The following is a 13673-nucleotide window of genomic DNA, read 5'->3' as shown; positions in this document are numbered from 1 at the left end:
CCCCCCCCTCCCTCACTCTCACCCACCCACCCCCCCCCCTCACTCACTCACTCACTCACACACACCCCTCACTCACTCACTCACCCACTCACTCACACCCCTCTCACTCACCCACTCACTCACACCCCTCACACACACCCACTCACTCACACCACTCACTCACTCACACTCACACTCACTCACTCACACACACTCCCACACACTCACACTCACACTCACACAAACACTCACACTCTCACACACACACACTATAAAAACATGATAACTAAAATCTCTCTGGCACATTTTCAAATGCACTCCAGTACTGTATGAAGTGTATTACAGAAATACTGTTTAGTGTGTAAAAAAAAAATGCAATGAATAGATAGTAATTGTTGCACCTAGTTCAGATAACATATATTCATAACTTTATAACTTTTGGGCATCATGCAATATTGCTGTGGTTAAAAAAGTAGCCATTGACTGTCAGCAGTGAATGCAGCGTTTGGATTATAGTTCCTTCACGTTGGACTCGGCTGAGATCATAGTGCTGCACTCACTCATCTGGTTCACTCTTGAATCTGATCATGGGTTATTATATTCCGTTTCCTGAATTGTATTGTTGAGTGACACTGGAACGAGTGTAATAAACCGTTTAGTGACCGAGTGGTCTGTGTGTCTTTGAAACAATCGCTTGATCACAGTAATCGCACAAATACACTGCACCTTTATACAATTATAATGCTAATAACAAGAGATTAATAATGAGCTCTCACTAATATGGTGCACAATAGGACTAAAACTATTATTTCCTCTCATGAATGGTTTGGAGAAAGTTGCTTCAACTTCATAAAAAATGTTCAAATATGTGTTTGTTTGTAATAGAAACATTAATACTCTGATGAAAAAATGTCTTCAGATAAGAGCAAAGCATTGAATTTAAGAATGCAGTCGACTCTACAATGTGTGTGGAATTGTGAAAATGAATTAGTCATGAACGGATATTTAAAAGCACTAATTTGGTGATTGTTTTTTTATGAAACCTTGTTTAAGAGTTCTGACTACACGGTTTCAAAAGAAATAATTATCTAAAATCTTGAGGTGCTTTATAACAGTTTTTATCAACATGAAATTGAAGACCAGTTGATAGTGCTGCACTCACTCATCTGGTTCACTCTTGAATCTGATCATGGGTTATTATATTCCGTTTCCTGAATTGTATTGTTGAGTGACACTGGAACGAGTGTAATAAACCGTTTAGTGACCGAGTGGTCTGTGTGTCTTTGAAACAATCGCTTGATCACAGTAATCGCACAAATACACTGCACCTTTATACAATTATAATGCTAATAACAAGAGATTAATAATGAGCTCTCACTAATATGGTGCACAATAGGACTAAAACTATTATTTCCTCTCATGAATGGTTTGGAGAAAGATGTTCAACTTCATAAAAAATTTTCAAATATGTGTTTGTTTGTAATAGAAACATTAATACTCTGATGAAAAAATGTCTTCAAATAAGAGCAAAGCATTGAATTTAAGAATGCAGTCGACTCTACAATGGGTGTGGAATTGTGAAAATGAATTAGTCATGAACGGATATTTAAAAGCACTAATTTGGTGATTGTTTTTTTATGAAACCTTGTTTAAGAGTTCTGACTACACTGTTTCAAAAGAAATAATTATCTAAAATCTTGAGGTGCTTTATAACAGTTTTTATCAACATGAAATTGAAGACCAGTTGAAAAAATACATAATTTAAAATAAAAAGTGCTATTATTTATGTCAGTCAGATATAAACCACTGACTCCCACAATTAAGAATAAGCGCTCATCTCATTTAAATCAGACGATGTCTGTGATAAACCGAAAACACTGAAATAAAAACCATCTTCGCGCCAATTATTCAAATTGAAGTATTGAATTAGTCATTTATGTTTGAAATAAACATGACTGAATTTCACTCATTTTATTTTCGATTTAATTTGTGTGTGATTTTTTTTATTTACTGAAGAGAAATTGTTTTAGCGGCTATGTCCAAATCAAGACGTTTAGTTATTTTGTTCGTCAAGAAGACCACTGATGGCCAAATCACACATTTCATGCATTACAGTTTTTCACATTTGCACAGACACTAAACCCCATTCTCTGACCCGAAGTCTCGCTGGCCTAAACCAATGTGTGTAATAAACCACTCTTTCTGCAAAACCTTAAACACGTTCTGGCAGTTCAGACACTGTTTGCAGATCTCATGCACTCTTTGAAAAACTCTAAACACATTCTCGCTCACTAAAACACAATTTGCACTGTGATAAACTTGTGATGCAAAACCCTAATCACAAGAAAGCCAAGGTTACGCACAACTGCAACACGGCTGTCATCATTTACACACAATACTTCAAAACTGTTCACACTTGCTTCTAAAAATGTGAATGTATATACGTAGTTTTTTTTTTTGAGTAACAACTTTTTTTGGCATATTCACCAAACTTAGGTGTGATTTCTTTTGTGTGCGTGTGTGTTTTATTGCAAAATATTTACTATATACAATAAAAAAATTTTTGTAACTATGCAACTGTGTTCATCATTTTTCTCTGAAGTGTCTAATGAATGATCTGTAGTGTGTGTGTGATTTGAAAGCTGTGTTTGATTTTGAGTACAGGTGAAATGGTTTTGAAGCGATTGGTTTTGCCAGAAGAGTCAGGGCTTCTGTGAATTTAGTTTGAAGGTCTGGATTTGTGTTTAAGGTTTGGAGAAAATGAGTGATGGTTTCAAGAAATGCGCTTTAGCAATTCAGAAAAACTACTTTTTATGCAATGTTCATTTGAATTAGTTTCTCTACCATGCAAAGTAATGAAACCTTTATCTGTACCATATTCAGCATGTGCTGTTCGCAATTGATTTTTAACATCTTTAATAAAGTTACACTGGCACTGATCTGTTGTGTAAAAAAAAAAGGCTGTCAGGTCGTGTCATATTTAACCCACAACACCCAAATTATACATTTAAATTGTTCTGGTTCTGAATGAGCCATGTGTACAGCCAAAACACACACACACCTGTGGCTGAACTACTTATGATATTCATATCAGCTACATCACTAGACACGAGAGTTGAAATGAAACCATTGTAATTGTATTCAGGTAGCTTCACACGAGCAAGAGTACTAAATATCAGCACGCATTCAGACCAACAACAGATTTTTCTTAAAGAAACAAAGCAATTTTAAGGATTATGGGCTCTATGGCATTTGAGTTAAAAACGTGTTAATGCTGGATGTGTTTCAGCTTTTGTCTTCTCCAGATGGTAACTGATGGACTGGAGTGCTGTGGATTACTTGTGGATTATTGTGATGTTTTTATCAGCTCTCATCCTGACGGCACCCATTCACTGCAGAGCATCCATTGCTGAGACACTGATGCAGTGCTACATTTCTCCAAACCTGATGAAGAAACTAACTCATAATCTTATATGGACGGAGTACATTTTCAGCAAGTTTTAATTTCTGTGTGAACTAGTCCTTAATCATTGAATACTTGCATAACATTATTGCTGCTGCTGGTTCTTAAACACAATAAACTACTCACAAATCTTCCGTGGTGTATTTAACTTAAATTTTATTAAAATACAATGAATAAACAATCTGTCAAGTTCACAAGTTAATTCTCCATGACAAGCACTAAAAGTCGAAAGAAATACGAATCCCTAACACGTCTCGTAATAAAGTTAATACCCACTCTTCTTTCTTTGATTTTCGTAACATACACAAAGTCAAAGAGACGTCTAGACTCGAGATCATAAAGTGCTCCCTATAGCTTGTGCTAAGGAGGCGTTTAGATGGCGTCTGATATAAAAACACAACCGGCTCCATGTCGAGCCTCTCGTTTCAGACACACATGATTGCATGGTTGATGAGAAACCCCTCAGAGTGATCGTACGGAGTAATGATACAGCCAGACACAATCAATCAAAGTGTGAGCCGCGTGAAGAAAGTGCTATTAGCTGCTCCCCTCCAAACAGGTCCTGGGGCACCGAACGCCAGCAGAGCAGAAGAGAGAGCAGCTTCAGTGAAGTCAGCCAGCTCAAGCACCGGCCGACTGAAGGTAACACACAGAATATACTAAACAAAGCACAGAAATCAACTCCTGGACGTTCACAGCTCTAACATGAGCCTCGTGGCCAGTGCATCCTCTTCACTTGAAGGCGGATGAAAGCGCCAGAGTGCAGACGTTAATGTCCTCGGTGTGCGAGGCCCTGTGCAGCGACGGCTCGGACGCGCTGCGGTTTATTTTGGGGAGCGAGTGCTGGAGCAGCTCAATCGAGGACAGGATCTAGAAAAGACACCAACATAAATCATGCCAATGCAGTAAAACATTGTCATTATACAGCCCTGCATGAAAATGGTTTCGACTTGCCAGTCACGCGAGTTAACGGTTATTATAAAGCGGAGCGTTCCGGTGCTTGACTCTGATTGGCTGAGCCGCGTTCGAAGCTGTTGTAGAGTCGACGCTACAAAGTAACACACAGCTTTGTTTACTTCTGTGTGTTACTCTGCAACCACTTTGTAGCAACCACAACTGTTTCTGAGGAGCTACATTGTTTGGTGGAAGAATACTGTGTTTATTAATATCATTACACTTTATTTGCTCCGTTTTATTTTGTGAAACCTTACTACGTATATGGATTAACCGTGTTATAAAAGCAATAAGCCCCGTGAAGCCGTGCTTTACAGTGAATTTATAATAGTTTCTCTACCATGCAAAGTAATGAAACCTTTATCTGTACCATATTCAGCATGTGCTGTTCGCAATTGATTTTTAACATCTTTAATAAAGTTACACTGGCACTGATCTGTTGTGTAAAAAAAAAAGGCTGTCAGGTCGTGTCATATTTAACCCACAACACCCAAATTATACATTTAAATTGTTCTGGTTCTGAATGAGCCATGTGTACAGCCAAAACACACACACACCTGTGGCTGAACTACTTATGATATTCATATCAGCTACATCACTAGACACGAGAGTTGAAATGAAACCATTGTAATTGTATTCAGGTAGCTTCACACGAGCAAGAGTACTAAATATCAGCACGCATTCAGACCAACAACAGATTTTTCTTAAAGAAACAAAGCAATTTTAAGGATTATGGGCTCTATGGCATTTGAGTTAAAAACGTGTTAATGCTGGATGTGTTTCAGCTTTTGTCTTCTCCAGATGGTAACTGATGGACTGGAGTGCTGTGGATTACTTGTGGATTATTGTGATGTTTTTATCAGCTCTCATCCTGACGGCACCCATTCACTGCAGAGCATCCATTGCTGAGACACTGATGCAGTGCTACATTTCTCCAAACCTGATGAAGAAACTAACTCATAATCTTATATGGACGGAGTACATTTTCAGCAAGTTTTAATTTCTGTGTGAACTAGTCCTTAATCATTGAATACTTGCATAACATTATTGCTGCTGCTGGTTCTTAAACACAATAAACTACTCACAAATCTTCCGTGGTGTATTTAACTTAAATTTTATTAAAATACAATGAATAAACAATCTGTCAAGTTCACAAGTTAATTCTCCATGACAAGCACTAAAAGTCGAAAGAAATACGAATCCCTAACACGTCTCGTAATAAAGTTAATACCCACTCTTCTTTCTTTGATTTTCGTAACATACACAAAGTCAAAGAGACGTCTAGACTCGAGATCATAAAGTGCTCCCTATAGCTTGTGCTAAGGAGGCGTTTAGATGGCGTCTGATATAAAAACACAACCGGCTCCATGTCGAGCCTCTCGTTTCAGACACACATGATTGCATGGTTGATGAGAAACCCCTCAGAGTGATCGTACGGAGTAATGATACAGCCAGACACAATCAATCAAAGTGTGAGCCGCGTGAAGAAAGTGCTATTAGCTGCTCCCCTCCAAACAGGTCCTGGGGCACCGAACGCCAGCAGAGCAGAAGAGAGAGCAGCTTCAGTGAAGTCAGCCAGCTCAAGCACCGGCCGACTGAAGGTAACACACAGAATATACTAAACAAAGCACAGAAATCAACTCCTGGACGTTCACAGCTCTAACATGAGCCTCGTGGCCAGTGCATCCTCTTCACTTGAAGGCGGATGAAAGCGCCAGAGTGCAGACGTTAATGTCCTCGGTGTGCGAGGCCCTGTGCAGCGACGGCTCGGACGCGCTGCGGTTTATTTTGGGGAGCGAGTGCTGGAGCAGCTCAATCGAGGACAGGATCTAGAAAAGACACCAACATAAATCATGCCAATGCAGTAAAACATTGTCATTATACAGCCCTGCATGAAAATGGTTTCGACTTGCCAGTCACGCGAGTTAACGGTTATTATAAAGCGGAGCGTTCCGGTGCTTGACTCTGATTGGCTGAGCCGCGTTCGAAGCTGTTGTAGAGTCGACGCTACAAAGTAACACACAGCTTTGTTTACTTCTGTGTGTTACTCTGCAACCACTTTGTAGCAACCACAACTGTTTCTGAGGAGCTACATTGTTTGGTGGAAGAATACTGTGTTTATTAATATCATTACACTTTATTTGCTCCGTTTTATTTTGTGAAACCTTACTACGTATATGGATTAACCGTGTTATAAAAGCAATAAGCCCCGTGAAGCCGTGCTTTACAGTGAATTTATAACAGCTAAGAGGGTTTTAGACACATCATAAGTGGCCACATTATTTGAGGTACACTGAAAACAATAAAAAAGGTGCTGGATTTACAACTTTCACTTAGAAATTGCTAGTAAATTTCACAAACAATTACAAAGAAACGGCAAGTAACGCATTGAATTACACACAGAAGAAACTGAAAGACTGAAATTGTAAAGCATACTCCAATAATCTTACAAAAAAATCATTTTTACAGTGCTCAATTTTGGGTCAAACGCACAGCAACAAGCTGGCGAATCCCCCAAAACGAGAACACTACCACGCCATAATTACTCAAAAACTGAAAATAATATTAATAACTATTTTAGGACATCAAGGTCTTTGCATTACGACATTTTTTTGTATTATGACACTATTTACAGTTAAGACACTGAATTGTAAAATAATATATTATTTACATTTAAGATTTTATGACACTGATACAGATTAATTCATTCTGATAACTGGCATGCAGAACAATATTTTAATTATTTCTGCTTTTTGACACATTATTAATAACTAACTGAGCATTAGACTACAACAATAAACACAAAATGCATTATTATTAACAAAATATTCACAGTTATTATTACCATAGGCTGTTGCAAATGTATTTTTCATCTGTTTTGGGCAAATACTACACATTTCACACTTGGGAATAAGTGGCTGGGTTTTTTTCAGTTTAAAGTTGTAAAGAATAAATATTTATTGTTGTACATTTATAATAGTTTTTTAAGAACAAACACTATATTATGTAATATATATATATATATATATATATATATAGTTTAAAAATATTGTTCTAGAGCAAAGAGAATCATCAATCAGAATAATTTGTGGGAAACAATGTTCTTAATTGTCATGAAATAGGTGATAATGTAATGTTTTCCTCTGACAGTAATGACAGCGATTACACTGGACTTGTAAGCGACGTTACCTGCGGAAACAGCGGTCTGTCGTCTTTGGACTTCTGGATGCAGTCGGCGACGAGTCTCTTCATGGCTTTAGGACAGCTCTTGTAGAGTTTACTGAGGTCAGGGGTCAGATAGCCTCTCCCCACCATAAAGATGATCTGCATACAAAGCAACAGGGAACAACTAACTCTACTCGAAACGACAACGGGAACTAGATTTTTGCATGTTGTGCACAGCGCGATTGCTGCTCGTCTGTGCAAAAGACACTAGGATGATATTCTGGTCTCTAGATATAGATAAGTCTATTTATTTCCTGCACTGAATAGATTTCAAGTCTGATGTCTTAGAAAAGCAATAGCACACCTCTCCTACACAAATCAGCCGCAGCAAAGATTTCATGCTGGAACGCAATACTTAATGAGTGAGAATCCCTGATTTCGAACGAGGATTTGGGGGAAAACAATAATAACGGCCTTCGTTTCACCTCATCATTAAACAATAGGCTACACAAGCAGCGAGGGTGGTTTAAACGGACCTTTAGCCTTTGGGCTCCTAAATTTAGCAGCAGGGCCGGAGCGCTCCGGATCACTGCCAAACACATTTCAGAGTCACGCTGCTGTGAGCACAAGCTCAACACACACACACACACACACTCAATACTGAGCTACTGCATTTATCACGCCCTGCGAGCCAATGCTGTAGCTTAAACACACTAGGACCCGTGTCTAGTCTTGCGAAGAAATGCCCAGGTCATATTTAAGCTCAAAACTGAAAGATAAAAAAATATATACAATTAGATTTCGCATTAAACAGAATGGGCTTCATTTTAGGATCACTACTTGAGGAAGAATGTTTTAAAATGTACTTAACGGTCATAAAAATAACGTCACGATGTAACATTCTTAAAAATAGGATTAGTTTTCTTGCAAAATATAATCAAAACTAATTTTACAACTCCTATTTCTAATTATACATTACACAAAAAAATCTTCCTAAGCACAGGATTCCTACATGTTTTCCATGTCAAAATCCCACACTTTTCCAGACTCGAATCCCAAACCTCTCAGCAGAGTTTCAGACCGTATTTCACATAAATGGTACATACAGCATTATTTCCAGCTTTATATTTGGTATATAGTACAGTCATCTGTAAATACTTCTCAGGGTTTGTTTTTTTTATTGATTTTCTTGCACACATACAGACTTTTGCACGCACACAAGAAAGTTTTTCGTGCCCTCGAGAAACTATTCACATGTGCACGGGAATATTGTGCTCACGCATTACATTTTCTAGTTTTATAGACTATAACCTTTGTGCGTCACGGTCATCTTACTATGAAGAAAACAAGAGCATGGATGCACATAGATTAACAGAGATCTATTTGCTCAAAATTTGGCTTTCCTTAAGAGTAGTACCTCTAATATCAAGAGCTTAAGTCCAGTTTAACACATCCTCTGTAGCGGCAGAGAAACCATGACATGAAATGAGCTGACGGCACTGTAAAACACTAAAAGTGCTCAAATGTGGCTTTTCTTAGTGCAGTACATCATATTTGAATGCCTTCGGTCTGCTTTAACGCATAGCCTACTGTGTGGCAGTCAAGAAACCACCGTGAAATGAGCTGATGGTGCAACAGATGGATCAGTGTGCATCGTCCTGTGTGTTAAGTTTAATGGTTTCTCGTGCGCACACTAAAGTCTGTATATTTTTTATTTCGGCAGAGGTGCTTTTAAAGGCTCTGTAATACAGTGCTAAGAATATCCTGAGGAAAAAACCTGCATAATGAAAAAGTGCATTCATTCAGTCGTGTTTGACGATCACTGCACAGCTGCCATGAAAACACACTTCTTGTAGGATACATTTATTTTCATTAAATTTATAACGTTAAATTATTGAAAACTAAATAAGGGCAAAAGTCTGGAAATGCAAATATTTTTCCATACTCTGCTTTCCATACGTTTCCAGACCCGGAAATGACTAAAATCAACTTCCAAACTGCGTAAGAACCCTGCAAGCAGGAATCTGAGAGTGAAATCCATGTGCTATTAAATGCAGGGTGAACAGGTAGATTACTGCATCACGTCCACGATCGTGTGATATCTATAGAATGATACTGTACCTGATCTCTATTTCCAATCATAGAATAAGGCAGTTCTCCGGTCATCAGCTCGTACAGGACGACACCGTACGAGTACACATCCGACTGAAAACTGTAAGGATTGTTGTCCTGCATCCGGATGACCTCAGGAGCCTAAAAACATCAGTATCAGTAAAAGATTCATAAAGTATTACATAAAACACTTTCTTAAAATATACTCCGGCCATCCCAGATTAGGATGAGTTTGTGTCTTCATCAGGTTTGGAGAAATGTAGCATTGCATCAGTTGCTCTGCAGTGAATGCTCTGCAGTGAATGGGTGCCGTCAGAATGAGAGCTGATAAAAACATCACAATAATCCACAAGTAATCCACAGCACTCCAGTCCATCGGCTAACATCTGGAGAAGACAAAAGCTCAAACAAATCCAGCATTAAGACGTTTCCAACTAATATACAAGTCCATAATCCATGATAGCGCTTCCTCCAGTGAAAAAGTCATCTCGTCTGAATCAGGAGAGAAATCTGCACCGTTTACAAGAATGGACTTTTCCAGTGGAGGAAGTGTTCATTTGGATTATGGACTCATATTTTGGTTATATTCATTTTTATCGGCTGTTTGGACTCTCATTCTGACGGCACCCATTCACTGCAGAGCATCCATTGCTAAGACACTGATGCAATGCTACATTTCTACAAACCTGATGAAGAAACAAACTCATCCTGATCTGGGATGGCCGGAGGGTGATCACATTTTCACCAATCTTTGGCTGAACTCTTCATTTAACGCACCATCCACAGAATGGAGCCAGACGGCTGCTCCACTCGATGAGAGCCGCTCCACCGCGCCTTCACCGTGGCCAGACCAAAATCACCGATCTTCACCGTCAACCCTTCATGCAGGAAGATATCTGAGCTTCCGTGAAGGGAATTCATGTCAGCTTGAGCACTATATTCATTGGTCGGGGTGAGCACAAAAACAACATGCTTCAAAAATAAACCTTCTCTATAGAGGTTGCTGTAGCAGCAATGGCTCACCACTTCAATCAATGCAATACAGACATAAAAGGATGTCAAATTCAGAAGTTGTTCGTAAAAGATACTATTTGACTTCATGTCTCGATGGATGATATTCTTTGCATGTAGGTAACTAGAAAACAAAAGACATGAAGAGTTATTAGAAAACATTTTAATTCTATATTTCCAGAGGTTATATTCTGTATATATTTGGCATTGTCATCATACTGGTAGAGAAAACCGTCAGGTGTTAACTGACAAAACCACCTCTGAGTTTACACACAAACACCCACCTATGCTGTACTATTTTAAAACCTGGTCCCATTTCTACAAATAGCTGATGGTATCATGCTCTCAAAATGCAAATCTGCCACTGAAAATATACTATGCTGTCAAACTCTGTGACAGCATGCTGTGCTCTGCAGTCTTAATTGTGTTACACTACAAACACCGCAGGTCCAAAACATTCTTCTTTCAAACACAAAGCCAGAAAAGTATCAAATGCATCAATAATATATATATATATATTATTTTTTTCTCTCTCCAGGATTCTTTGATGGATATACAGATATACAGTGACATGTAAAATAACAACATTTAATTGAAAAGGTCTTTATAAAGGTCTCTTTTGATAAATTTAATGAGTCCCTTGCTGGATATTATTAATTGTGACCCTGGACCACAAAACCTTAAGTCTTAAGTGTACATTTTTCAAAATTGAGATAAAATAAAAACTGAATACTAAGCGTTCCATTGATGTATGGTTTGTTAGGATAGGACAATATTTGGCTGAGATGCAACTATTTGAAAATCTGGAATCTGAGGGTGCAAAAAAATCTAAATATTGAGAAAATCATCTTTAAAGTTGTTCAAATGAAGTTCTTAGCAATGCATATTACTAATCAAACATTAAGTTTTGATATATTTACGGTAGGAAATTTACAAAATATCTTCATGGAACATGATCTTTACTTAATATCCTAATGATTTTTAGCATAAAATAAAAATGTATAAATATTGACCCATGCAATGTGTTTTTGGCTATTGCTACAAATATACCCCAGCGACTTAAGACCCCCAAGAGCCCCCAAACTTTTGAATGGTAGTATAATTTTTCATTGCAATACCCAACACAGTACCAAAGCAGTTTATTGTACAAAAGCAATTCATATTTAGTGTATTTTGGGTTGCATTTGTATTTACTTTGTGCAGTTTTGTTCATGGTTTTCGAGGATCATGTCACGTCAGACAGCTTGTCTGTGTTGGCATCTAAGTTCACTATCTTCTATCAATTTACTATTTATTTAAGCCAATATACTGTTGAATTCATTAGATGCACATCCTTTGACATCTACAACAAAACAGCTTAAGTATGGAAGTTTTGAAAGCCTGTTAATTTTCCTATCCCAACCATACAGCATTTGGCTAGCTTCATGTTATGATTTGCATTTAGCAAATAACAGCGTTTAGGGTTGCAAGCCTCAGGGTTGATGAACGCTGGTTTAGATCCAGCCAACCCTGCTGCAACTAGGGGTGTGCCATAATGACAAAAAATTATATCTCGATATTTTCTGGAATTTTGTCTTTAATGATAATCAGACGATATTTCTCTGAGTGTGTTACTGTGCTGGTATTTTGGCAGGTTTAGGACTGCCATGGACCTCTGACTGCCAAAGCTTTTGATATTTTTCATATTCTGTGCAGTGGATAGTTTGCAACTTTTCCAATAAGTTTAAATAGATTTTGACATTTTATTTGCATTTTTACCTTCATGAGACTTCATATTTGTTTTCTAACTTAATTAAATGTATGCATCATATTTTACTTCAAATTCTTAATTTTAATCAAATTTAAATAGTAAGAGACTACAGAGCTGTTACCAATCAAATTAAATCAGTATCAACACAATCTGTGTTTGCAGTGCAGAGGAACAGAATCTGTGTCTGAAGTGGCATTTAGATGCTTTCACACAGACTGTTTAATGCAGGACATTAATGCAGAAACAAAACATTGAATACTAATATTTGAAAGGATTTGGAGGGAAAATATACTTTCAATATAAAGCTAAATTCACTGCATGAGTGAGCCATTGAGTCATTCATTCAAGCGATTCGTTCAAACGGCTGATTGATTCAGTAACGAAACACTGTTGTGTTGCTCAGAGACGCAAAACAGTTCAGCTGTGGCTTTGTTTGAAACTATTTTCATTGATGAAATAGAGCAAATACAGGAACTGTTGTCTAAAATGTAAGCCAATTAATATTAACTTCTTATTTATTGAACTGCTCGTCAAATCAATGTCACATTTGCAATCGTGATATTTAGAGAGAAAAAAAACTCTACTCTTTGTGTGACATACTATATCAGATGATATAAATAAAGACATATAAAAGTCATACGGGACGTTTTTAACCCTTGAATTTTGGTGGAATTCTAAATATTTAAATATTTTAGAATATTTTAATAGACAATCACGCAGTGAAAGCGTGAACTCTAAATGTGAATCTAAATCTCATAGTGTATGTCTGAACTCTCTGGGTGTGTACTCGCTAATGTAAAATCGCATATCGTTTAAAGGGGTCCTATTATGTTCTTTTACAAAGTCTTGATTTTGTTTTGGGGGTGAGCTAGAACAGGCTCTCATACTAGGTTGTTCGAAAAACACATTATTTTTCACATATTTCACATTACAACATCTCTCTCCCCAGTCTGGCATGAACGGCTCGAATAGTTCCTGTATCAAATTAAGGCCCGCCTTCTGAAATACGAAATGTGCTGTGATTGGTTAGCTGGGCCAGCGTGTGCTGTGATTGGTTAGCTGGGCCAGCGTGTGCTGTGATTGGTTAGCTGGGCCAGCGTGTGCTGTGATTGGTTAGCTGGGCCAGCGTGTGCTGTGATTGGTTAGCTGGGCCAGCGTGTGCTGTGATTGGTTAGCTGGGCCAGCGTGTGCTGTGATTGGTTAGCTGGGCCAGCGTGTGCTGTGATTGGTTAGCTGGGC

The 13673-nt window shown here is 38.0% G+C and overlaps 2 protein-coding genes across 2 annotated transcripts in view; one reads left to right on the top strand and one right to left on the bottom strand.

The window, feature by feature from the left end:
* The window catches only part of mkrn2 (makorin, ring finger protein, 2), a 9348-nt gene extending 6197 nt beyond the window's left edge, over positions 1-3151 (top strand). Inside the window, exon 8 of the mRNA XM_016249324.1 lies at positions 3125-3151. Coding sequence (XP_016104810.1) covers positions 3125-3151 — 27 coding nt within the window. The remainder of the gene's footprint in view (positions 1-3124) is intronic.
* Positions 3152-5490: 2339 nt separating this feature from the next.
* Positions 5491-13673, bottom strand: part of raf1b (Raf-1 proto-oncogene, serine/threonine kinase b) — a 24379-nt gene continuing 16196 nt past the window's right edge. The window contains exons 13-17 of the mRNA XM_016249309.1: positions 10762-10808; positions 10451-10569; positions 9683-9814; positions 7586-7720; positions 5491-6225 (exon numbers count right to left, since the gene is read on the bottom strand). Coding sequence (XP_016104795.1) covers positions 6088-6225; positions 7586-7720; positions 9683-9814; positions 10451-10569; positions 10762-10808 — 571 coding nt within the window. The 3' untranslated portion in view covers positions 5491-6087. The remainder of the gene's footprint in view (positions 6226-7585; positions 7721-9682; positions 9815-10450; positions 10570-10761; positions 10809-13673) is intronic.

Source organism: Sinocyclocheilus grahami, unplaced genomic scaffold (genome assembly GCF_001515645.1).
Source record: "Sinocyclocheilus grahami isolate Dianchi unplaced genomic scaffold, SAMN03320097.WGS_v1.1 scaffold921.1, whole genome shotgun sequence".
Taxonomy (NCBI): Eukaryota; Metazoa; Chordata; class Actinopteri; order Cypriniformes; family Cyprinidae; genus Sinocyclocheilus; species Sinocyclocheilus grahami.
This window is presented reverse-complemented; position numbering and strand designations above follow the sequence as displayed.